This window comes from Phaenicophaeus curvirostris, chromosome 1 (assembly GCF_032191515.1).
Source record: "Phaenicophaeus curvirostris isolate KB17595 chromosome 1, BPBGC_Pcur_1.0, whole genome shotgun sequence".
In the NCBI taxonomy this organism is placed as follows: Eukaryota; Metazoa; Chordata; class Aves; order Cuculiformes; family Cuculidae; genus Phaenicophaeus; species Phaenicophaeus curvirostris.
The window spans coordinates 59,438,378-59,465,063 of NC_091392.1; the positions used below are offsets into that span (position 1 = coordinate 59,438,378).

At 40.5% G+C, this 26,686-nt stretch overlaps 2 protein-coding genes across 4 annotated transcripts in view; one reads left to right on the top strand and one right to left on the bottom strand.

Moving 5' to 3' along the window:
- Positions 1–380: 380 nt before the first annotated feature.
- Positions 381–26,686, top strand: part of TMEM213 (transmembrane protein 213) — a 121,459-nt gene continuing 95,153 nt past the window's right edge. The window contains exons 1-3 of one of the 2 annotated variants that reach the window (XM_069859185.1): positions 381–518; positions 2,683–2,751; positions 4,349–4,560. In XM_069859185.1, the coding sequence (XP_069715286.1) occupies positions 437–518; positions 2,683–2,751; positions 4,349–4,518 (321 nt within the window). In that variant the 5' untranslated portion in view covers positions 381–436 and the 3' untranslated portion in view covers positions 4,519–4,560. Of the gene's footprint in view, positions 519–2,682; positions 2,752–4,348; positions 5,124–26,686 lie in introns of those variants that run through there. The other variant, XM_069859176.1, reaches the window with a different exon arrangement.
- KIAA1549 (KIAA1549 ortholog) overlaps positions 9,677–26,686 on the bottom strand; it is a 153,375-nt gene continuing 136,365 nt past the window's right edge. The window contains exons 16-20 of one of the 2 annotated variants that reach the window (XM_069858953.1): positions 26,086–26,319; positions 25,038–25,090; positions 21,372–21,517; positions 19,368–19,522; positions 9,677–15,391 (exon numbers count right to left, since the gene is read on the bottom strand). In XM_069858953.1, coding sequence (XP_069715054.1) covers positions 15,137–15,391; positions 19,368–19,522; positions 21,372–21,517; positions 25,038–25,090; positions 26,086–26,319 — 843 coding nt within the window. In that variant the 3' untranslated portion in view covers positions 9,677–15,136. The remainder of the gene's footprint in view (positions 15,392–19,367; positions 19,523–21,371; positions 21,518–25,037; positions 25,091–26,085; positions 26,320–26,686) is intronic. The other variant, XM_069858963.1, reaches the window with a different exon arrangement.

The following is a 26,686-nucleotide window of genomic DNA, read 5'->3' on the forward strand; positions in this document are numbered from 1 at the left end:
AAAATCAAAGCCAAACATGGAGCAATCTCTGCTCTTTTCCATCTCTCTTAGACTGTTTTTGTACGACCAAAAGGAGATTCAGAAGACAGAAGCTGCCTGGGACCCCATTGGGAAGTGTCAGCTCCAGAGACCTTTCCTCCCTCTAGCTGCAGTAGAGCCTGGGGAGAAACCTTCAGGCTTGACCTTCAGGAGCCCTTTGCCTGCTTCGGTGCTGGTATCCACCTCCTGCTGGAGCTGTTTTTGTCAGAGCCTTTCTCTTCCCTCACCCAGTTGTGGCAGGAAAGTTCAAGGTGTCCTGGCAGCAGGACACTCCTTTGCTCCACCCTCTGCCATGCACACCGGCTCTCTGAGCTCATCGAGGATTTGCTGAACCAAGAGCTGCTAGTGACAGTGACCTGATCTGTGCGACTGCTCTCGTGGGAGCTGGACCCCCAGCATGAAGCACCTCTGCTCTGAGCCGTGGGCAGCCTTCGTTGTGCTCTTCTTCACCAACGCGCTCTGGTATTCCTACTCAGCAGGTACTCCTCTTACGCTCCAGTTTCTATACCCTGCCTTTTCCCCTACTCATCTCAATACCTGCATATATTGTCCGCTGTCAATAATTTGTTCTTTAAAAACAAATGGGCTCCCTTGTTTCATCTAAAAAGCGTAAAGAGCTGGAATTGATTAATGCTAATGAGAATTACTTGATGTGATTGATCGCAGCATCTTTCTGAAGAGATGTGCTTTTGCCAGCTGTTTACACATCCACTGTAAATGTGACTGAGCTGCAGGTTGCTCCACTGAACGGCCAGGAGGTAGGGGACTGCAGTTACTTGGCCTTCACATGCTTGCTGAGGCAAAGGACCATTTGAAATACCATCCAGGAGGCTCACTGTAGGTCTGGTTTAGCTCTTGTTAGGTGTATTTTTTTGCAGAAAAGCTGGCTTTAGTGCCCCCTTATGGGAGAAGTTTCCTAAAAAATCTCTGAAACAAACGTAAATGAGACCTGTAAGCTGCTCTTTTCCCATCAGCCTGCTGCCTGCAGTTGTATACCAGCATCAACTGAGACCTGCCAAATGTTTAAAGATGGGTTAGCTTTTGACAGCCTCTCCTCTGGGCTGCAAAGTCTATAAACACGAAGCAACATCATATTCTGCAGCACTTTCTTCCACAGGTCATATCCAGTTTTTAATGATTCTTCCCAGTGCTCCCATGTGGTACTTATTAACCCAGAAAACAAATTATAGGCTTGGTCAAGGTCATTCAACAAGTCCTAGCAGAGTCAGAAAGAGGAATACTCCGATCCTCCCCTGGAGCAGGTTGTCCAGGGACCTGCTCCATAGCAGCAGCCATAAAGAAAGCTCTGGTCTTGCTGATGGTTAGTCAGCTCAAAATGCAAAGCTGGGCAACAGCAGGTGGCCCCACGGGGGACCATATCCTGTAGGACAATCTCAGTTTATGTGCTGTTGTTTGGAAAATACCAAACTCAAAGCCAAGGTAGGAGCAAAGTTCTGTTCTGGTTTGTTTTCCTGAGCTGAAAGTAAACGTGAGCCATTATTTTGAAGTCTTCAGTGAAATTAAGCTGGAATTGATTTTTTTTTTTCTTCTCTCTACCACACTCTAAATTATCAATTTAGAGTGATGGTTTGACTGGCAATAGTTCTCTCATAGGTTCTACCTGGTCTCTGGATGTTGGAGTGCCTCCATCTGCGCACAGTGGGAGTCCTCACCCCTATAGCCTCTCCAGGCTGTTTTTCATCTATCTCTACAGGGGCTCATTTCAGCATAGGATATTTCACCTGGCCGAACTTGAACTGTACTGCTCACAGTGGCATAAGAGGAGAAGTAGCTGTCCTTGTTTCTGATCCTGCCGTGCTGCGAGGTGCATGCTGATGCTGAGGGGCAAGGGGGATATTACGATCGCTAAGGAGGCGTTGGCGTGTGACACCAGGGATTTGGAGGGCTAGAGACCAGCCACAGAGCTGTGCCACAGTGCATTGTGTGGTCTAATTCTGGGTAGGAAGCAGGATAAAGAGGCAAAATGTTCATTGAATCCCCTGTCCCTCACCTATTTCTCTATGTTGTATTTTACAACCCGAGACGATTACCATGCTGGCCTGGACTGGAGCCCAGCGAAAACAGTTTCAAATGCAGCTGTGCCTGAACAGCAGCAAAGCCAAACCTTCCCACTGAGGCTGTGGTGGGTCAGCCGAGGCCATGCATGGATGGGCCCAGCCATTAGCTCTGACTGGCTCCTTCACACCCTGGAGTTACTGGGATTTTTCAAAGCACAAAAGGAGGTAGATGTACAGCTCCCTTGTCATGGATCTCCTCATGCTACTGAAAGCTCGCTCTTATTTCAGTCCTTGCTTGTTCTACCCCCACAGCTTGGGAAAAGGCTGTGGTTAGTTTGACCTCGGAGTGAATGGCCCATACCAGGGTCGTACTCAGGTATGAGCGATTCAGCTGCTCCTTAGGGCTGGTGATAGGGCAGGTCTTTCCAGAGCCTGTGTTGAGAGAGTTGGGATGAGAAAGCATAACCTGATGTAGCAGCGTTTAGGGGCAGGAACTCATTTTCTCCAGGTTACTTCTATCTTGCAGACCTCTGCAAAGCAAATATCTTTCAGGTTATCATGCCTGATGCCCAGTATTTATTTTCTAATCCAACTTGCCTTTTCTCCTGTGCTTTCCTTCTGGCAGCAGCTGAAGAAATCTCCAATGTTTCAAGAAGCTCCATGCTCACAACTGAGTACGAAGCACCATGTCTTCGTAAGTCTTCATAAATTATTCTTACCATGATAAAGCCAGGTGATGAGAATACACAGGTGGTTGAGGGTCTGTCCTGGAAAAGGATTTATCTGTTGTTAAGGTTTCCATTACAGGTGAAACTCTAGGACACTTTTCTAAGACTCCTCCATTGGCATGCCCTGTATATGGCAGGTACATTCTCATAGATTCATAGCTTTGAACAGACTAATTAATAGCTAATTCAATTTTTGTGTCCTAAAGCTCCCTGCCAGACTGCCTGTAGGCACAACATGGACCCTCAGAAGCCCCTCTGCCACCGACCCTACCAGGTCTTCCCCAGCCAGCCAGTCCCAGGCAATCTGAGATCCCACCAGCCCTCTCAGAATTGTTCTCCATCCCAAATGTCAAACAACCCCACAGTCCTGCACTTCTCAAAAATATAGTCGGTGTGTCAATAGAGGCACGCTACCTCAAAGCATGACATAGGTACAGATGACAGGCATCCCTCCCCCTTCTCTAGGCACATACAACACTTGTGCCTTCATGTGGGAAGAGCTGCTTTCTACAGCACAGGACAATTGTGCTGTGTGGACTGAAAACCTGTGCCCAGAAACATGGATTCTGCCTGACATACATGAATGAGAACAACTGAGAAGCACCTGCACTTGCTTTTTCCCTAGAATGGTGCAAGAAGCTGGCTGCCCAACACCAAGCATTCACTTCTCACATGACAAGCACATCAGCACGCAGAGCATATCGCTGCAAGGTGGTTTTTGCTGCCTCAGCTCTCCTGGGTGCTGGGGTTTCATGATCAGCTTCTATTCCATCCAAAGGGGTTGAGATACCACAGTCCTCCAGGGTCCCTTTGATATTTCCATATTATGACCCAAGATGCAGACACAGAGCTGAGTATTTTCACTGTGTCCCTGTGATGGAAAAAGTATGGCAGATGCCTTTAAATAACAGCAGAAATGAAACAACTAATGGCATATCCCTTAACTGACTTTAGGAAACTGGACTAATTTAAACAAAAAAAAAGTTCAAAAGTTGCAAGAAAAAGTGTGTGCTATTGTTAAAAATTATTTCATTTTTAAACATGTAAAATTAGGATCCCCTGGTGGTGTGTTTTGCAGTTTTTACACACAAGCCACAGTTAACAACCCAGTAGAGAGTAGCCACTGCTTCTACCACCAGCAGAGGTGTTCGTTATCTAAACCAGTGAAGATGCTGCTGAAGGTGTCTGTGCTAGAGATCCTCTTACTCTCTCAAAACAAAGCTTTCTCTACCCTGAGTTTATTTTTAATTTCACTAGCTAATTCCATTCCTAAAACTGACCGAGCCGGTGCTAAGTAGGTATTTTAAAAGATTTTCACAATGGTGAACGCAGAGGTGAGAGGAACAGCTCAGATATTTGGCCAGATAGGGTTGACCAAGTCTTGAAGACATACAGATGAAACTGAATATTGGCATCCCCCAGGTTAGGAGCCAGGCTTAGGAGAAAGATGCCAAGGAAGACTGACAGGCCACAGGGCAGACAGTGAAGTCACTGTCTCATCTGCAAAGAAAATCTGTTGCATGCTTGGTCTCCCATCAGCTCATTTCATTTCTTTGCCACCAGATGTGAACTTCTGCACGCAAGCGGCTGTGTGCTGCCCAACAGGCATGGATGATTATGGATGGATTGCAGCGGCTGTTGGGTGGAGTCTCTGGTTTCTGACCCTCATCCTGCTCTGCATGGACAAGCTTATGAAACTCCGGCCTGATGAACCCAAATACTTGGTTGCTTGAAGCAGGGCTATGCAGCAAGCAGCAGCACCCAGCAGCAGCGAGGTGCAGACAGACAAACTAAGCATTTCAAGAAATTCCTAAGAGAAAAAAAAAAAGGGAACATACCTTCAGCCAAAAAAAGGCCAGATCTACGTGGGGCACCTCTTGGGGCTTCATCCTACCTGGTGAGTCAAAGCTGCCAGCCAAGGTGTGGAGCAGGAAAGTCCCTGAAAACCACCATGTATAGGACCACAACACAGAGAAAACTGTTTCTCTGAGCTCTTTCATGTTTGCTGCAAGTGCGCCAGCAGCAATGAGATGCTGAAGGACCAGTTACCAGTCTATAGCGCATTGTCTTAAGACAAACAGTACATAACTTTTGACTTTGAAACAGCATGTGGGCAAATAAAGCTCTGTTCTGGAGGATCAGCATTACCAGATCCATTACTAAGCTACAGGCCAGGTTACAACTGTAAAGAGATGTAACTCTGATTATTCCAAGTCCTTCTCACTCACCAAACTGCAGTATTTTAAAGTCTATTCAATGATACCAGTCAAAACTTTGTTATGGGAACCTAAGGATTTTTTTGGGCTGGTTTGAAATTAAAACTAGTTACCCCACCACAGTTTTGCAGGAACTGGATGGTGGTTGTATTTATTAAGCTTGAACCTACTCACGTAACTAAGCCAAGATGAACCATGGCAAGCAGGTTTAAGCCAGCATATCCAATTTGTGCATAAAAACGCTCCCATTTATGCAAGATGATAATAAACATTCTTATTGATGGCAAGATTCTCACTGAGTGGTTTATATTGATAAAGCTTATATTGACAAGGAATTACCCCATCCAAATTGTTAGAAACACGATTCTAACAAGAAATGTTCATGCAGGAGGGTTTGCCTCACTGAGGTCAAATGGGATGGCTTGGTACATTTGCACCAGTTTGATGTCTATCCACTTTATTCTTTTTTTCATTTTAATTCAGGAAACCTGTCATTTTTGCTCCCATAGGAAACCTTTGAAGGAAAACAGACCTTCTGATTTATCAGTACACATAAGTAATTTCATCTGTGTTAAAATTCGATGTCCCTTCAGACTACTACATACACTGTCATGCTGTAACACTGAGCTGGTTTGGGCTCTTGTACATCTCAAAGCATATAAAAAATAAGACTGTAGTTCATATCACCTATTAAGTTGCAAAATACCCTCCCAGAACAGCGATGGAAATATTAACGCTCCAGTCATTCTCCAGTCAAATTCTATGTCTTAGGACCAAAATGTTCATCGCTAGAATGAGATGGAGAAGAAATCAGTTGTAGCTCACATGATTTAGTACACAGCAAAGCTAAAACAATGGTTGAAACCTGGGCAGCTGAATAAAAATAAGTGTGACTGAAAACAACAAGTTTGAACCCTAACCAAAACATCTCTTCATGTTTTCTGGACATTTCTGAATTTCAGGCATGAAGGTACGTAGTGCTGTAAAGGAAAGAGAGATGCAGACAGCACCTGGGAAAGCTGCTGGTCTACAAGCACCTCAGACAAACAGAGCAGTGGGACATGTAACTAATCAGCATTTCTAATATCAAAAGAAAAGAACACTAGCAGCAGCACAGCATTCCAGGGTAACTACTTTAATTTGCCTGGAGATTATATCAATCACATCTGACTAGTGATTTTTTTATATTCTTAATTCAAGACTAAATGGATTGGTACTTGATGCATGACTCTTCATCTTTTGAGATACCATTGCTCTGGTAATAACACATTACTGACTGCCTCTGTCCTTGGGGTTTTAGTGAATGAGCTACACATTAAGCAATTGCACTTCACAATGATTACACTTCGCAAAGTCACTAGAGGGATGAAAACTGGCAGGCATCAGAGCCTTCTACTCACACACAACACAGAGAAAAAAGACAGAGGTTGAACTCATAAGAAAAGGTACTCTGTACCGGGACTCTGTAGGAATTTTGATAAAGTTGTTACAAAAACTAGAATTTCAGAAACCTATTGTAATTAATTGCAGCCAAGGAATTAAATATAGGTATTCTTGGGAAGCAACCACCCTCTCACATCTTTACGCCCCAGATTCTGCTTATTTTGTGGTATCAGTGGTACCAGCACATGTTGTGAAATTCATACCTCGCTGCAGGTTCCTATCTCAGAATCAAACATGCTCTTTTCAAAGAGCTTGGTTTCAACTTCTATTTTATAATAAGCTTCTGGGAATAAATATGGGGTAAACAATGCTACATTGTCCCCTTAAATCTGTAAATAGCTTAGAAAAAAAACCCAAAACAGTTCTAAGAGACAAGTGGACTTTTCCTGTCCAATTTGATGGTATGAAATGTAGAGACACATTCAGTTAACCATTTTTTTCAGCTATCAGAAATAATGGTTTATGGACCCCTATGTCCTGCTGACATAAAACTCTCCCTGAACTGACTTCTCCCTCCAAAAAGGAAGCCTCTCTTTAGTCACAGGGTAGAAACATCCAGTCTCAGTGACCAGCAAATGAAGCTCTGCTCCAAACACCACACTCTGCCTGTCATGGTGTCCTTTGCCGTGAGAGCTGAAGAACTAAACTAGCTGTATAAGTCTATATTCTCTCCCTCTGCTGCTACGTGCGGACCAAATACCATTTAGGTTGTGTTAGTCCCAAATCCCTCCATTCATCTGCCTCTCCGAAGGCCCCCACCACAATTTGGCTTGCTGCTTGAGAAAACCAAAAGAGCCTGGGGCAGTTTATAACCTAATTTAGATGAAGATGTTACAGGCCATACAGACCTTTTGCATGCTTTTGCAACAGGAAGATGAGATCAAAAACCCCTCTGGTCCAGTTCTGTCTCCAAGCAGCAGGTATGTGGACAAGAAGATAAAAACGATGCTGCACACAGCAATCTTCCCTTCCCCTCCTCTCTCCTGCCCAGTTTGCAGGTGAAATCCAGCACCTTATACAGAACTGAGCTCTCCTGCAGTTCTTCTCCCTGGCATTTTGAAATTAATCCTTTGAGGACTGTAGATAGTTTCACTAGCAATATCTTTCTATGACTTTTTCAATGTCTCCCTTGTCAGTACAATCACTCCAGTTTTCCCCCACCCTTCTCTCCTGTTGATCTCATTTTTCATAAAGTTCACATAGTCACTGCTGAGTTTGTGCAACCAACTTTAACAGAGCATGTTCAACTAGTGTAAAGAAGACATTTCTCTAATCCCTGACTCCTAGTTAAACTTTTCGCTGCTTCTGTGCTCATTGGTGGCAATACCTTTCAAACTATTTACACATTTCAGTTTTACCTTTATTATTTGCTGTTTACTCAATACACGAGGTTTCTTCCTTCCTTCCCTAGCCACAGCTGTGCCCAATGTTGGTTGCAACAACCCAAAAGACCTACCTTGTCCATTCATTCTACTCCCTTTACAGTGGAGAAATGAAAATCAAATAAACTTCCAACTGAAGATATTTCTGTAAGCTTTGCATCTTTTCTGATGACTTTTCTTCACTATGTTTTTTTCTATTAATTCCCTTTCTACCAGTGGCTCTTCCAATCTCTCTGATTTTTCTTAAAAACAAAACAAGCGGTACCAATGTCCAGAGCTGTGGTTAGCGGGTCACTGGCACAAATCAGAATGATCTTTCCTAGTTTGTAGTTTCCAGATCACACAATTAAACATGCAACCAAATTAGTTTTTCAATGTGACTTTCTGGAGCTGAAGATACCATACTTCTTCAGGTCCTCTACAGCTCTGTCTGCTGGAGGAAAGAGAGGTATCTATAGAGCAATCTCTGCTAGGCTGTTTCCCCTTCATGGCATTTCAACCAGAAATATTAAAACCATATTTTTAAACCAGATCAATCTAAAATTATTCAGTTCTAACATGGCAACCCTGTGGGCTCAAATACATGAAGAAGTCACCTTGCTTCTGCTGAGCTGAACTCACATACAGGCGTTGTGCGATAATCTTAGTTAAGAGAAGTAAGAGGACTAAGTAATGCCCAACAGCACTAGTGTTAAGTCCTTCCTAAGTGCAGGAAACACTATAATCAGAAGTGACACTCAGAAGTGACATTGCCTACAATGTTGTGTCAGTGATGTCATCTACTGGAAGTGACAAACTTCCCTCAACTTCTTTGCTGTTCTACTCTATGAAAGCAAGAATGTTTTCCAGCATCCTAGCAGATCTTCTTCCACATGACAGTTAAGTATAGGTGGATGTAGCAATAACGTGAATACTTAACTGCACCTGTAGAAATCCTCTAAGTAATTCCTCACCTTTAATCCTGAAATTTTGAAGTGTTCTGCCATCATCAAGCCCAAAGACAAACTATCACAAGGATCAAACTCATCCATGGAAATGCTTGATAGATATTCCATACAAAATGCAAGGCGACTTACCTGAAGCCATTTTATCCAGGATTGCACGGACTAACAAGTGCAGTAATAAGACCACAAGTTTGCAGATGCCCAGATCACCTGTATTGCATTGAATTTGAACAGTTTCGTGTTTGACAACTATGTTGAAGTACTACTGATAATGGCTAGTCTACACTCTTTCTCCTGTTTTCTAAAGCCCAAGAACAAAAGGCTCCAGATTTTTTATTATTGCAATATTTTAAAAATTCCTATTTCTTCAGTTAAGTTTATTTCAGGACCAAAACAGCACAGTGAGTTGCCAGATATAACACTACATTAGTTTTCCTTGAATATGAAGTTTTTCCTGAAACACAAACAACATCCTGCTACTGCTTTAAAATCATGCCCAGCACTAAAACCTTCCAACAGCCTGGATGAGAAAACCAACTTCCAAGAAGCCTTGGGATGGAAATCTTAGAGAAGTTTTCACAGGAACATAACAGACCTCTTAAGAAGTGTGTACATGAGAATATAATATGAAGTGCAAAGCAGTAATTTTCATCTTTAAGTCTCTTTCCTACTCTCTTAATTCTCATTTGCTCTACATTTGGCAATGCGAGGATTACTCTAAGTGAACCTGAAAACCACCATGTCATGGATCGATGGAGCTTTAGTATTCATTTCAAAAGAGTCTTTGGAGCATTTGTTCAAATCTGCCAATATTTTATTCCAATTAAGGCAAGATGTAACAGCCTAAACATAAACTTCCACTTACAGAGTATGAACTACTCCAAACTAAACAAGAGTGGCCATTACGAAGGAAAACACATACTTTTAATATAAAGAGTATCAAGTAATACAAAATCAAGACAAAACATTCCATCGCTACAAACTATAAAGTACAAAGAAATGCGTATTCTTCTAGTACTAATGTAAACTCTTTTTCATCTATCAGTCTTTGCAGGGATTCACAGGACTACAGCTCTACTCCAGAAAAGTCTCTCTAAAAAAGCACTGCAAGTCCACAGGAATTTTGCTTCTCAAGTTTCTTATACTCAGGGTGAGTAAGCTGACCTGGGAACTTGTACGTCAAAGCTAGACACATCTTCCCAAGTGCATCCCAAACTGTACTAAAGAATTTGTAGGATGAATTCTCCTTCCAAAGCATACACACAACTAAGGGGTTTTCAGTGGAAGTCATGCAGTTGCAACCAGGGGCAATACGCAGACATGTGGATCTGAACTGCCAGTCATATTGGTATGATGTGCCATAAGCTAAGTTTGTGCTGCTCTCATTGTCAGACATACGTAAGAGAATTTTTAGTTCTCCTGACATAAACTGCATTTCAAGGGACACTGTAACACAGATATCTGGCTTTTCAAGCACTTATGTGCACTCAAACCAAAATACTGCAAAATGACAGTGAATCTTCATCAGCATTGTCAAAAACTTTGATTCCTATTTCTGCTTTCTCACTATTTAGGACCTACATATTGGAATACATGAATGACAGCAGACTGGCGATGGCAGACTACATCCCCAGGGCTTCCCTCCACCATTTTAAAATAAAATATAACAGGAAGAGGAAAAAGATGCCCACCAAAAAAGGGAACTGGATTTTTATTTCCACATTTAAACACTTTAAAGCTGCTACTTTTCTCTAAATAGCCCTGCAGAAACTCTACAGCCATGCTGAACCACATCTGGGAGTCTTGCTGAGGAGACAGAGATGTTTCTTACTCATACAGACCAGCACTGGAAGTGGTGAAGAACTGCAGAGAAGTGGGGTTGTTATGGAAACAGCTTAAGTGGGGGCAGGAGGAATCCCCAAGATTTTATCTCTTTTTAGTGCACTGTCATAGATGGTCCTGTAGACCTGGTTGCTATTCTCTGACTTCAGACAATCAGATGTCATCCTTCGGCAGGATGCTAGAACTCTACAATCTTTAAGGTTCCTTCCCATCCAAACCAATCTACGACTCTATTAAACAATTTTCAGTGTTATGTCCACATTCAGAAAACACCAAACAAGTGTTACTTTTTAAAAAAATCCATTTATTTCTCCACTGCTGGAAAAATATGGCCCACAACGTGTTCCCACCTCAAAGTCACAAATTATGTTCATCCTGCCACTTCAAAGCTCTTGGCCAAGACATTTTTTTCAAGGACTGGCACCTATTAACAAAGAACTGTGAGATAATGCCCATTCCTTCCCCGAGCTGAAAAACTGTTAAAGTTGGAAAAGGGGATAACATAGTGAGAGTAAGATTTAAAAAATGAGTTTGGATGCCTACTACCATCCATGTCACACAACCAGTGATTTCACTTGGGCTCAAATGATGCTAGTTTTCTCACGTAATCCATCCAATGTGTTTTCAAACTATGAGTTAACACACAACAGCATTGGCCATTTTGGTTCTTGGGAAGTTATGATCCCTGTAAACACAGCCTCTTTCTACAAAAAAGCTGTAACCCTGCTGTCAGTGGTCTAAATTAGAAGTACTGGCTTCAGCACTTGGTAGGAACATGTACTTTTGGGTGATCAATCTATGTATTTATCTGTGTGCATAAAGATGTGTGATACTGGGGTAGCCAACATCTTGCCAAACACACCTTTGGGTGCAGAGGTGATATACAGACCTTGTGTAATGCTATTGCTCTCCAACCACTATATATGAAGCCTGTTTCAAACCATTCCCAGTACAGTGCATTGCAAGGAGTCAGTAAAAATTCACTTAATGCTCCAGAGTGAGCTTATTTAACACTGAGTCCAGCACCTATGTGATTAACTTCTAAAAGCAAGGTTTTCTTGCCACAGTCACTGACAGGACCACGTGTTACATCCTGCAAGGAAATATTTTATAATAGTGAAGTGTGCCCCACCTTTTGAGTGAGTGAAAGCATATGAAAAATAACTGTAAAATTTCACTTAGTTCCAAAGATGATCAAGAAGCAGTCTAGAGGTCAATACTTTGGCCATGGAAAGGAAAAGCAAACCAACCAAGCTAAATTATGTAGTTCTTGCCTCGCCAAGTTCTACATGCCAAACTAAACACAGACTAACACAAATGCCAAGGAAAATTGAGAAGAAAGAGAAAAGCCTGAGCATTCCATGAACCAGATGGTTTAGTCATGGAAATGAATATAACTGTTTGTAACAGCTTTCTGTGCCTTTACCAACTTCTCATCTGATCAGTGTTTTCAGAAATGGGTGGATTCATTTACAGATACTTAAACTTAAGAATCTTTAAATTTCAGGAGAAAAGGTTTGGGATTCCCCACACAAACTTTTAATAGGGCAACTAAAAAAAATGACAAAAGAGCTCAAGCACATAGTGATGCAGCAGCTTACAATTCCCTGAATTCCCAGTGGAAATGCACATTTTAGCACACATTCCAGAAAGTCCTTCTGAAGGTATATGAAACAAACAGCTCTTCCTGTAGCTGCAGAAAATAAAGCATGGGTCTCCCTTGTTAAGACCATCCTTAGAACTGGTGCCTTATGTGTTACTTTTCTTATGACACAAAGACACGGACTACTCTGTACTATTTTTTTGTGAACAGTGGATTATGTTTCCAGCCAGTCTGAGGACATCACTTCCAAACACAGCTTTCTGACTTTTTTTATTTCACTGTCCTTCCCTATGGACTTCAAAGGTTTTAAAGAGAGAATTTTGCATCAGAAAGAATCTTTTATTTACCAGACAAATGTCCAGTACAAATTCTTCATAAGATTTGAGATTGAAAGGAAACATAATATTCTTCCGAAGATAAAAAGATGGGACTAACATAATAGCAGCACTACCACTAGTGAAAATGAATGAGAAATGGCTCAAGTGTCTTTCAAAACTTATGTCATATTCCTTCTTAAATAGCTGGAATCAGCTGCCAGAAAACAAATCTACTTTCTAGAAGCCCACATTTTCTTGAAATGAAGTCACAGTAATGTGCTAGTAGCATAACCACTGGCCTCTGACCTCAGTGCAGAAGCTTGAGAAGGATGTGGGCTATGAAAGAGATGGTTTTAATGGGAAACACTTAGGAATAGTCAAGTCTTCAGTACCGTCAAAAAAAACAAATGAACATAGCCTGACACACTCTTCATTCTGCAAAACCTGGCATTCGGCAGAAGTATTGGCAACATTCATGTTTACAAACTTGGCAGAAAATACAAGTTTCTTTATTTTTATCCCAGAATTGATTATCATAGAAAAAGCTTAAAAAATTCAAAGCATAATAACCTGTTGGTACTGCTGTTCATAACCACGCTAGCGTTCTGACTCTAGTCAAATCTCAACCAGTGCCCATGAAGGCTTTAAGTATTAGCTAGGGAACTAGAAACTAATTTAGACTGCTTCGCTACAGTAAGCCCCTCAAAACCTTTTCATACAGTCTTTTGATGATCACGGGTAAACAGAAAAATAACTTGAGCTTCCCAATAAACAGGGGAAACATACCACCTTTTCTTCCACATAACTGAGCAGCCAGCTGCTTCCTAGTTTGGGTTTTAGCAATGAATAGTATGCACATACTTCATGAACAAGGTACACGAGGTTCTTCCATGGTGTTCTACCTGTTTTTGTTTCAGTCTGAGTTAGTCCTGTCACAGTTATTGAACTGCGCACTGGAACCAGGAACAGACAAAGACCACCATATCATACCATATCAGACCAGTGTTCTACACCTGTATTTTACCAATGCCATTTCTACAGAGTGAGGCAAACGCAGCCCCTCCCTGACCAACTGCCCAACAAGCTCCTTGGCAGACTACTATTCCTTAGACGTTTTATGACTACCATCTGCTAGTGTCTGAAATACTCACACTGTAGCACCAAATAGTTTTGCTTTTCATTTCTCTAGGGCAAAGCTCCCAAGCCCCCTCAGAAACACTGAGTTTATCCTCTATCTCTGTGCCAGTTTGTTAGTTTTAGTTCAGTCTGACCTGAAAATAAAAACACTCCAACAAATCATGACTTAAGTAAAATTTCCGCATGTATTAAGTCAGTTACAGATATGCAATGGCCAAATATTAGTAAATTCGTAGCCGATATTAAATTAAAACTCTGGAAAAAACAGCAACAAACAATTTCATGGCATGTACCATTCTTACCATGGGGATAATGCTTACCCTTTGTCCATAGGGACAGTGGAAACAAGTATAAATATAGAAACTGTCTCAAAACTGCAAATCTAAGCCTATGTTAATGCTCTAAACTGTCACTGACTTTCACTAAAATTACTGAGATCCAAACATAAGCAATGATTTAGGACATCAATTTATAACATAATGCTGGTGACCCTGTACTAGTCAGGCTGGATCGGTTTCTGTCCACAAAGCAAACTACAGAGTGGCAATATTTTATCACTGGTCTTGCATAAGCCTAAAGTATGTAAATATACTTTTTTAAAGATATACATACGTATTTCCCCAAATTCAACTGTGGTTGAGTATTCCTCTCCCAGTTTTCAATAATTTTCAAACAAAATCAATACCAAGCCCTTTCAGTTTGGATGCTTTGCTTTGTTTTTCCAGCCTGAATGAGTCTACAGATATTTTCTTAGTTATACAAGGCCAATGTTTCACTTTGCAAACATTGAAGATGAAGGAACACTTGAAGCTTCAGCACCAGAAGGAAAACAAGGAAGAGTGCAGAAAGTAGCTCCATTCAGAAGCACAGAGCTATAACAATTATTGTTCCAGTTTGTTACAAGTATCTCATAAAGACTTTTATTCTAAGTAGTCCCATTGTTCCTGACAATCAAAGTGATTCCTATGTGGGATCACATCTTCAACGCCCTTGAGCTGATACAGTTTGTAGTCTTGCAAAACAACAACACAAACCAGTTCCCCATAAGCACTGGAAAGATCAGAATGCTTTTAATAGCTTGCAAAATGTCATCTCAGTTTATTCAAACCTTCGCCTACTTCCTTAGAAAAAGGAGTCCATCATACTTGGCATTTGTTCCTGTGACTTCTTTTGTTGCTGGAGTGTTGATTTCTTGACCTAAGGTTTTATTTATTTGTTAGGCTGAATGAGGGTAGGAAGAGAAGAGAAGCACCGTAATATTATCAGATTAATTAATATTACTTGTGATGACACCGACTATTTTCCCTGCTTATCTCTCCTTACTATCCTCGTTTTGCTGCCTTTTTCATTTTTTTTCAAAAGTGTTGTTGAGAGAGCTGTGAAAGTTCATTCTTTTGAGCTGATTTCCTCTAAGTCTTTGCTTCCATAGGAAGCAGATACCTGGCAGACTTGCAAGGGAATGCTAAATCAACTGTGGAAGTTCTGCACTGTTGTCTGTTTCTGAGAAAGTCGTAGAAGTTCTTCTCTAATTGCTTTGATAAGAGAGGCTGAAGAGTGACCTGGCTGAAGGTCCTCAGTGGAACTGGTGGTGTAGCAAAGGCCCTGGCCCTGAAGGCTGTTGTGAGGAAGCTGAGCAGGGGGCGCCGAAGGCTGCCTGGCTGAAGTCCTCGGCATCTGGAATACTGGTGAGGAGGAATATTCTTGGTGTCCATGCATATGTGTCTGGAAAAAGGTAGAAAGCATTATTGCACTTTCTGAACAAACATGATTAATTCCAGAAAAGACAAGAAAGCAAAAATGCAAAGAACAGAGGGAAAGCAGCATGGAGATGCTTCTATCTGCTGTCACTGTCCTTCTGTTGTATGAATCAGTGGTTCCTTTTATGGAGCACAAAACAACAACAAATGGACACAAAATTGCTGGTCTGTCTCAAGTTCAAGGAATTTCAAAATCTCTTTGAGCATCCATTAAAGAAATCTGACCCCATTTCTATCTATGGTATGTTTAGAAACTGAAGTGGAAGGAGTTGGAAAGTAAAAACACAGAACTGGAAGCCAAAAGAGTTAGCTTCTCTTTCCTCGCCTTTCCATCAACTTCCTAAAAGACAACAGGCAAACGACTCTCTTCCCAGCTGTCACTTCTAAATACTAACTATAAATAGAGATATTACTACTTTAAGTTTGCCTTTATCTGCCTGGCTTGCCTGTTCAGACTATACACTTGTGAGGACCCTGTGGCTGACCAGTGCCCAGGAAAACACGGTCATCAGAAGAAGCAGCATGAAAAAATAATTCAAATTGGAAAGCTTAGATTTTCCTATACTAACAGCTGTTTTATGTATCTGAAAAACACTATCCCAGTTTAGGGACAATCATTGTTTTGGGGCAGAAAGGGGTTAATTCTGCATTTGTTCAGCAACATATATTTTCTAACTAAACAAGACAGAAACAAAACAGATGCCTGAGAGTATGGGCTTGTCTATGTGGAAAAAAATCTCCTTACAACAAAACAAAGCATTAATTTACAGTACACTAGGTGACTGCAATGACTCCCAGAATGGACAGAAATGAGATACATTTTGAAAATCTAAATTCCAGCTGATATACCTAAAGCAAGCACTTCCTCTTGCCTTGTAATTGCTGAGGGCTGAGAGACAGCCAGAAGAAAACACTGGACACAAAGGACTCAAATACACCCTCCTGAATGTGCAACTGGGAGCAAAGCAGCATAATCCCCCTTCAAAGGGTCAGAAGATGAGGAGCAGCGAGCTGCAGCAAGTTCAGATCACAGTTATCACGATTTAGGAAGCACTATCTTTCTCTGTGGATAAGCCTTAAGCAGTAGCAGAGAGAGCAATCTGGTGCGGGAAGAAAGGACAGCAAGGTCAGCTAGTAGCAGATTTGGAGGTGGGAGGGAGGGGAATGAAGGGATTACGAAGCAGAGACTGGGAAGTGTATATGAGACCTAGAGTGCCTGTCGCAGCAGTGTGCAGGGAACTCAAAAATGCATGACAGTATGTTCCTTAACATCTCTCACAATATAAATGAATAAAATCTAAGCCGTTTCCTGTAAAGCAGAACTAAAAATAGATTCTGATTCCCTTGCACAGCTCACGTACAGCACTGATCATTTACACCGTTAATTTGGGGAGAGAGATTAAGAGAAAAGAGGCTTTAATAGAAGAATAATAGGTAAAGAAGTTTTTCAAAGTAACATCCTGTCTTAGTTCTCATGAAAGGGAGGAGATCTTAGTATCAGAAAGGAATGAATGGGTCCCTTGATTATTCAGAATTATTCATTTGGCAGCGAAACCTGAAACTAATTCCTATGTGCAGTCTACAGTTAGCAAACCTGACAAGTACTCTGTGGGTTTATAGAAAAGAGATGACAAAAAAAAAATATTAAAAGCAAACATTCCTTGACACAAGTCTTAACAACAACCTAAATCATCTTCAGGTTACTTTCACATTAAAATGCATTATGTGTTTCAGCTCCTATCTCACACTGCACTGAATTAGCTCCTAAGATTGGTTTTGTAAGGGAAGATATGAAGAACATCTGGTGACTGCAGAGGCTGTTTTTTAACATTAAGGCTATCAAACTTTTCTTAAATATCTCAGAAAAACAAAAGAGTGTATTTCTGCGATCTCATACGTAACATCAGAATTAAACAGGTTGGAGAACTTCCAAAACCAGATTGGTTTAGAAACCTAACCTATACTAAACTACAGCAGCAAAATGAGGAGAGCAAAAAGGCTGGAAGAATTTTCCTTTTTTTTTTTTTTTAAACTTTTAGAAGTCTTTACTAACAGACCCACACAGATACATAATATTATATATATAACAATATATAGTTTTATATGAAAATAAGAAAGAATTCCTTACAGGAAAAGGAAATTGAAGGTGTTAGGTGAGCTCTCCTACAACTAAATGACACCCTACTCAGATGATTTTAGTCCATGATCTCCTTTTGCTTTAAAAACAAACGAATAAAAAAAACCCTGAAAAAAAAATCACATTGCAGTAACATATGAATTGCAGCAACCACCGAATAAAAAGTTCTGTCAAAGCCAAATGAGTGTTTAAACTCTGGTTAATTAAAAGAAAGTCACCCTAGATCAAATTGATGTTTCTATGTGAAATGGTGACTGAAGGTACAAACTGCAAGCAAACTATATTGCATTGGGCCATAAATCACTGAAAGTCGTGCAGATAACTTATGTCAAAATAAACTGTTTCCTTAGCATCCCAGATAATGGATTCATAACTGAATTTTCAGTATTATGTTAGCAATCCAGGTAACAAAATATTATGAAAGTAATGGCTGAATACGCACTTGGGGGACAGAAGGGTAAGGCCCACAGATCTAGAAAAGCAATTTTCAGAAAAGAAAGACATATTACATGAAGAGGCCATGGATAGTAACTTAGACATGCCTCTGAAAATGGAACAGGAAAGACACAAAGATCTCTCATGCAAGTGTTCTTCTAGATGTAAACTGACATTATGATATTCTTGCATTCAAATACCACAGTTCCAAGCACAGACAGCAAGTTAAATTAAGCAAATACATCTTTCAGCTTTGACAGTTAAAGTTTTTGAACAGTATTAGTAGAGTTTGCCTCTAGCGTGCCCAGTTTTGAAAAGCTTTGTGCTGCTCCTCTCAAGTTCATTTGGAGTGGTGGCAGCTCAGTTTCACCAGAACCTAAAGATGAGGCATATCTTGTTGCATTTCCTTTCTGCAAAGCCATTTCCAGCTCATGCAATACTGCAAAGCAACATTAAATAGTGGGAACGCACACTGCCTCAAGTATGCAAAAGAAGGCAATCTTTCCTTTCTTCTTCAGGGAAGAAACCAGGAAAATGATAGTTTAAGCAAAGGCACAAAAAGAAAGAGCATAAAGTTGTCGCTCTCAAGAGTACTACAATACAGGTGTCACAAGTCAGCCTGCTTCAGGATGCAAGCACATCAAACACAGTCTAGTAACAGGCAACTGTATCTTTCTTGGAAAGGCCATATACTACCTTTAACCTCACATATCTGGTTGAATTAGAAATGTCAATGTCTAGAAGCACCACTGACAAGGATGTGAAATCATGATGGCTGCCTAGGCAACACTGGTAAATGAATACATATTAATTTACTTCATCCTGGTGACTGAGGCTAGGAAAGTAACTTGTTTAGAAACATCCCTACTGTTATGTGCAAGTAGGTATCTTATTTAATTGTCCTAACTCCTGCTGTTGCACACTGATGCAGAAGACAAAAGAACTATACCAATACAAAGTAGGACGGTAGTCTGGGACAATTTAATTCAATGTTTTCTACTTACAATGATCTCAAAATATAGAGGCATATTTCAAAGAAGAAAATGGAAAGCAGTATCCACCTCTGCTGGAGCTCAGAAGCAGAACTGGGTGAACTGCAATTAATGAGTGAAGGCCTCAAGTGAGAAAAAAAGAAAAAAAGGTTAGGGTAAAGTGAAAGAAAGCAGTTAGAGAGAAGTAAAGGCAAAAGAACAGCAAGCAAAAGCTAGAAGAGCTAACAAGGGTTCCAAGAGCAAAGCAAAGAATGTCAGAGAAGCAACTGAAAGTATTCTGGGGGGAGGAAAGTTCCAAACAGTAATGCAGGAGAAAAAAAAGTACCCGAACATATCACTACTTCGGAAACTATGCAAATGTGTAACACAGTACTCACTGCATCTCGCCTAGCATATTCATCCTCTCCACGGCACTGGGGCCACCCTGGCCCCCCCGGCTGGCCATGCCCTGCTCTGCCTGAGGGGATCTCCACTTGTTGACCTCCGATCCTGCTAGCAATTCCCACCTGAGTGAGGTGCTGTATCTGAGAACCTTAAAAGCAAATATTGTTTTTTTCATCTTTATACAGTCAAGTTTGTAGGGCAGACAAATGACAACATAAAACTTTGTTGGAAGCAGGAGACAAGAAGGAAGTGGAGCTCTGTTTCTGTGCAATTAATAAAAAAAAAAAATCAGCAGAAAGAAGGCTGTCAGTGATAGCATAAAGAAGGAAAGGTTACGTGCATTTTGTGCAGTTCATTTGAGTGTGATGCTTTTCATTGCCACTGCACTGAAAGAAGAGGTTGAGATAAATGCATCTCAGACACAGACTACACTTCATTCCAAAAATACGCCAGCCCTTTCCAAAAAATGTTAACTGAAAGCCCTGGCAATGCTTTCATGTAAATTACTCAGCAGCAAAGAGAAGACATTTACTCCTGTGGTACACCTTATTTGCATCACACAGGCAAGACCCTAACTCTCCAGACTGCTTTCTATTCCATCTCTTAGAAGAATAAAATACACGACTATATATGAATATGGCTCTTTCAGCTTTACTTTGTGGTTAAATATTAAATGACGCTGTCGTTGACAAATGAGAAAGAACACACTGTGTCTCCTTTCAGCCTGAAAGCTAACGTCCTCCTTTCTCCTGTCCCTTCCCTCCCCTCCCTCTGCCTTCAAACACATGCAAGGAGAGCCACCACCATTAATTGCCAGACAGAAGTAACAACATGCCAGTTTTCCTTTTCCCCGAATTTCCCCTCACAGGGAAACAATATTTATTATTATTGTATTTTATTACTCATTAGAATAATACTTCATAAACACAGACACATAAGAGAAAACTCTGTGTATGTGTATGTAACAAAAAGGGAGAAGAAGACAAAAACAACAGTGTGATTTACATGATAAGACAGTTAGGTCACTTTTGTATTTTCTTCTCAAAACCCCCCAATATTTGAGAAGTTTGCTATTTGCGTGTAATTATGCTGAAGGACAAGAATTAATCATCTGAAATGCCTCCAAACTTTAAAGCAGAATAAACATGAACATCTAGAGAATAGCATGAATCAGACAATAAAATAATTATCATTGAACTATAACGGTCACTACATCCCTGTCATTCTCATTCATTTAACATTTACAGGGAGAGGGTAGCAGCTATTAAAACTAGGACTCTGACATGAGTATATGATTGCATTTACAGTCTTTTTCAATTCCCCAGGAAGAAAACATTCCTCTGGAAGAAAATTAACTGTGCCATTTGCATAAGAACAGAATCTTTTATTCTTAGAATCAGTGTTTGCTGCTTAATTGCCACGTGATGTTAGAAACTTATTCAAGATAGCATCGATGAGTGCCTCAGAAACTATCTTGCAACCAAATCAGGGAAGATGATTTCAAATGGGACAATAGCAATAGATAATATCATCAGAAGCTAAAAGTTCCTGCTTTTATGCATACATTTCTAGGAAGAGAAATAAAAATGCAAAGAAATATTAAAAAATTGTTCTTTAGCAGGCTGATTTGGGATGCATCAGTTAGCTCATTTAGCACAAAAGAAATTGTCAGCAGTGGAAAGTTAGCATACACCGTATGCTCTAAAGTGATTAAGTAATTTTCCATTCTTGCAGAATTTTTTTTAAAATATATCACGTGATAACCAGTGCCTGTAAGACACTGAAAAGGTGGCAAAGCACTGCCTCCTTCCACAAGATCCTACAGATGTAAAGTTAACCTCAATTTGTGATCACTTTTTTTTGGCAGTGAATACAAGGATCACATTTCAGGTGTGGTAGCTGAAGGAGAATGACCTTTTAATGGTGACCTCAATATAAGAGTAGATATGGAATAGGAAGAGCTATTTTAGTGCATATTCGATTTAAGTGAAGTATACCTGCAGTGCTTCCAACTGGTCGTGGTCGTGCCACTGATGGCATTTCCTCTGAGTATATCCCTCTGGAGGAATACTGAACCTCAGGTGGCTGTTGGTCTGGGTGCATTAACTCTGCAGGCTGAAGAAAACCTGGCCCAAAGTTTTGTCTGTGGAAAAGCAAGGACTCAAGATTACAATAAGTGAATCACCTAATTAGAAACAATAATGCAGGCATACCTCACACAACAACTCTCTATGATGCCTTTAATGTAAACCTGAAATGTTAAAGAAAATTAATTCTAGGAATATATTTCTCCTTCATGACCTGCATTACACAGGACAGGAATTAGGAATTCCAACAAAACTTCATGCAAGTTTTTATTTTCAGCTGTTGCAGTCTCCCAGTGCACAGAAAAACAGTTCACAGACCTTGTTTAAGCATCTTAGATGGAAAAAAAAATTAAAAAGAGTTGCTAGCTCTTACTCAAGAGTTTCTGGGCAAACAGTTTTGGTCTAAATCAAACCATACAAACTCTATTACACATTATCTCATGACCAATTATTATTTCATTAAGCGTTATGATCATTTTCTCAGAAATTTTCAAACCTTACTCTTTAAGACTAACCAACTACTCAAAGCTGTCATTAGCATGTATGAAGAGATTCAATGTATACTAAAATCAATGTTTCCTATAATTCAGGATGTGCTGGTAGTCATTGTTGTGTATTTACTGAAAAGAGTCAACAAAAGAAACTCATCAACCTACACTTCATGAGTTATGCCGAGGAAATGGGACTTGTAGAAGAAAACCTAGAATTCATTCACAGAACAGGAATAGAGAAGTAGATGACAATAGTGCTTTTCCTATGCTTCCCATTAACATTTCTTAACCCTGGTACGGAGACGTTATGTTTCAAGACTGATGGCAGCTGAGTTTTCAAGGATTATTGGTTCCTGTCAATATGGTGGAGGTTTGGATACGCAAACTTCAGGTGCTTAGGTCACTAGGCTAGTCTCTCTAAGACTATGGGTATGATCAAAGAAAAGACACCCTTCCTCCTCAAGAGGCGTTCAAATCAAAAAATCACTTTTTGCAGGAGCCTCTCACTGCTGAGTATAAAATAAGCAAATTGATCAAACATCTTAAGTCAGGCACATGAAACTCCACAAAATGAGAACTAAGGACAAATTTATTATGCCCTTTACCACAACAGCATCTAACATGTTCTAGGTTGCAGACTGCAACCTCTCAATTCCTCAAGACCTCAGGTTTAGACCTTTTTGTTTTACAGGAAAATCTTGTGACTGCATCCAATTCCAACTATTCTTGATTTTTGCTTTGTTTGGAAAGCTAACCACATTTGTATGACAGCTAGATACTGAATAAAGCTGACATAATAACGAATCACCTAATAAAGCACAAAAAAGTAACTGCAAATTAAAGCACTAGCTACTTTGCATACAATATTAAATGGAGAAGGTATAAGGGGTTCAAGCTGCAACAATCCCATTGTGGAAGTGCCAGAATTTCTTCATCTCCCTTGCATACAATCCCACCTGCCCAGTCAGCAGATTCAGAGGAAACCATTTCCAACCAGGCTTACAGCTAGTTAAAACAAATGCCTGAAAGGGAAGGTAATGTTTAACAATGTCACTTCTGTTATGTTAATCACTGTAATCAGTAAAGGATGTGATCATCTGGCACTTCATGCCTGCAATGCTGAGCTGGAATCTTGTAACTGATATATTACTACAATTTTTTGATGTTGTCTAAAGAAAATATTTTCTCAACATTACTAAAAATGTATGATTTTTGTGCCAATTTTTCAGAGGACAGGAAGTATATCCTTTATTGCTGATGGGTTTGTACTTGAAAGGTGCACACTTAATAACCCACCACCCTCGTTTCTCAGTCTTCTTTATAATAGATAGATACAACTACTCTTTAAAGTCAAAGATCAACAACAGAATATAAAAATGGGATATAGTTCTGAATCTATATCATAGAGGCTTTCCAGTGCTCCTTCTTATTTCCAGACTGAGACTCAGCATTTAACTTATCTTTGCACATTCAAAAAAAAAAAATTATTCAATTAAGTGGGGAGATACCACCCCAAAAATCAATTTTACACCATTAATCCACTACGGCTAAGTACCTCTATCTCTGTTGCGTGATATTCATTCTCTGGTAAAAGCTGTGCATTGTGCCTTTATGTCTGCCTAGCTGTTATGTGACATAGGTCTTTTACATTGAAGTTTTCTTTTTACCCTGGTTGGTTTCACCCCATTAAAGATGCTGACTGCATTTTTACAGAGAAAGGAACAATACGGTCACCCAACTATTATTCTATGCATTGGATATTTAAGCCAATGGCCTATGACATTAATATTCACCACCTAACCATACCGACCTGAGGTTATTTGTCTTTCCTGTAATCAGTGCACTGTTTCTATCAATTTGTTTATCATTATCTTCCAAATTTGAGCATAACTCCCAGTCCACAACTATGACAACTCTTCCCTTGTTTTCCATTGACAAAGCTTTAGGAGACCTTCAGTTTTAATGAAAATTTAAAGGAATTCTTCCTGCAACGACCTTGCAGATTGTTAACTTAATCTGCTGGCACTTGCAGAGCCAGCACTTTACTAAGCACATCCAGCCAATAAAGAGAAAACCCTCAATAACAAACATAGATTACGCTTTGTGTTAGCAGTTCCAAAGCTCATAATCTTCAAAGTAACCTAAATTATGAAAAATACACTGCGTGTCATAACTGTGTGCCATTTCACATATGCTCCACGCATACTAAAAGTGTCACCTGCTAAGACCTAAGTAGGAAGATGTGCTTAGACACTACTCCTTTTGTAGCCAGTCCTTTCAAAATTGGGTACTGGAACAACACAAAAAGGAAAGTTCTTCATATTCATTTTACCATCAAGATTCCAAGCCAGTGAAGATTTTAGGTGAAGTCTAATGAACAACATTGATACCAGTGGGATTACATCTCACATGGTGAGCTATAAGAAGGTAATGTGAGCAGTGCAAGGTCTTTTTACAACCCTGGCTACTCAAGAGTCCACCTTCACAGGTAGTTAAAACAGACACCAAAAGTCCAGTTAAGAGTCACCTGGACAACTCTCTTCTCCTCCTTACACAATTCTCCCGCACTAAGGCCAGTAGAAGATGGAAAGTCTGTTGATCCTCCCCGATTTTATAATAACAGACCTACAAAGCAGGTTTTCTCTGTGAGGGTCACCATGCTCTGTAATTTGTTCTCAATTTCGTTAAAAATAGAAGGACCCAGCTAGTCATATGCAAGCTTTTGCGACAGAGTGTTGCCTTGAGGCTAAAGAAACAAGATGAAAGCAAGAATATCGGAAAATTACATGCATCTGAGTAACTGTTTCAGGCTCCCCAAGAGCTGAACCTCAGTGGTTTGCTTAGAATTCAGAAGGATATCTCTATAGCCAAGGGGCTAGAAACACACTTCTTTTATACAGAGGCTTGGATTCCATACAGCATGCATGTGGCATTAGTGCTACACAAATAAATTACACGGGCTGGATCTGGACTCCTGTTACTTCTCATTATACACTACTTTGCATAATAATATACAAGTGCCAGTAAGAACTATGGCGTAACTGCAAGGAAAATAATAAACGACAACCCTATTGTGAAAAGCTACCTTTGCAGAAGACCTGGTGCTGTTGGCGGAGTCATTCCAAATTCCACATATCTCTGTCAGAAGAATGAAAAAAAAAACCCAATTAAAATTAAAATGCATAGTCTGGCAAGTCCACTGCCAGCCTTTTAAGTGATGAATGGCAGAGACCACTAGATCTGTATGTGCGAAACAACTGCAGCCATAAATGTGCAGTTTTACAAACCAAACAGCACAAGAAGATCTGGGAATCGCTGCTACAGTAGGCTAGCAGTCTCTTCTGCCCGATCAGAGTCTTTACCTTCAACCTTTCAAAAATACTTCCTCTCACTTCCAGAAGATCAAGGACGACTCCTATGTCTACTTCGCGTAACTTTCAGCAAACCAACTTCTGCATTTGGAAATCCCTTTTTACATCAACCAGCATCAGACTGCAGCAGATAGATCATGGAGCTCCTACTCATTGGCATTATCAAATTTCTACTAACTTGTTGTGGAACTTGACACGATCTAAAAGATTATCCATGTGTCCCAGTGCTCCATCAAGTGCACAAAATCATACACAGAAATACTGCTTCCCCAGCCCTCACCTCCTGAAGGCATTTGGATGCCTGGCTGAAAAACATGACCTAAGCCAAATACAGTATTTTTTCTCCATTAAAATAGGAACTAGCACATATATTTCAAAAAACCAAACTTTTACTCTTGGTCACAACACAACTGATCTGTGAAAAACTGTAACTGAGATGTTACCCTAAAGGAGAACTCCTATCTTCTCTTGTGACTGGGATAGCAAAAGGGATAAAAATCCAAATGCCTTAAAAAAACCAGGTTTGCCATCTTGTAACAGTCACTTCTGAATCCTCCTAGTTCCTGAAAATGTCCCACATTCATGATAAATCCTGACAGCAAGGACACAATAGTGACCATGGCTCAACTGGTGTTAAGTACCTGCCCAGAAAAGCCTTTTAAATTGCATCACTCACATGAAATGGGTTGTTTACTGCCTGAATTGGACCACAAAGTGAGTGTATGTGGTTCCCCTCCCTGCTCAAGTAGAAGTGTTGTTTACCGGCTGTCCTGCAGAGACCCCAGGTGGTGTGACGCCTGTGGAATTAGCTGCTTGGCTGCTGGGAGCCACCAGCGCAAAGGCATCATCCAGCAGTGAGTGCATGGTTTGCCGAGCCTCTTCAATGGATGGCTGTGGTGGGACATACTGGGAGACTGGGTGGGAAGGCAAGCCGGGGAACTTCCCCAGGTCAGCTGAAGACGATATCTGAGGTTCAGAAGGCAAGTCTGGATCAGACTGGAGGAAACAGAAAGAAGGTGAAGGGCACCCACAGAGAAGATCTAATCAGCCAGCTTCCAAGCCCATGTGGGCCTTAAGTTTGAGCAACATTTTCTTTGCCAGAACCACAATGAGTTAAATGGCATAAGTGCCAGTGCTGGACAAAATCTCTTTCTCGCCCTCCCGACTTCTGCATGCACATATATAACACTAGCTGTTCAAATACTTCATTCAAGTGATCTGAAAGACACTGCTCTCATATAAGGCAGAGGAGCTTAGTACAGGAGTTGCTCAGCTATGACAGAAACCTTGTGGTTTGCAAGCACATAATGAAGGCACACAGAGAGCGTTTACTCCTCCTGAGAAAAACACAAACACCTCTTGT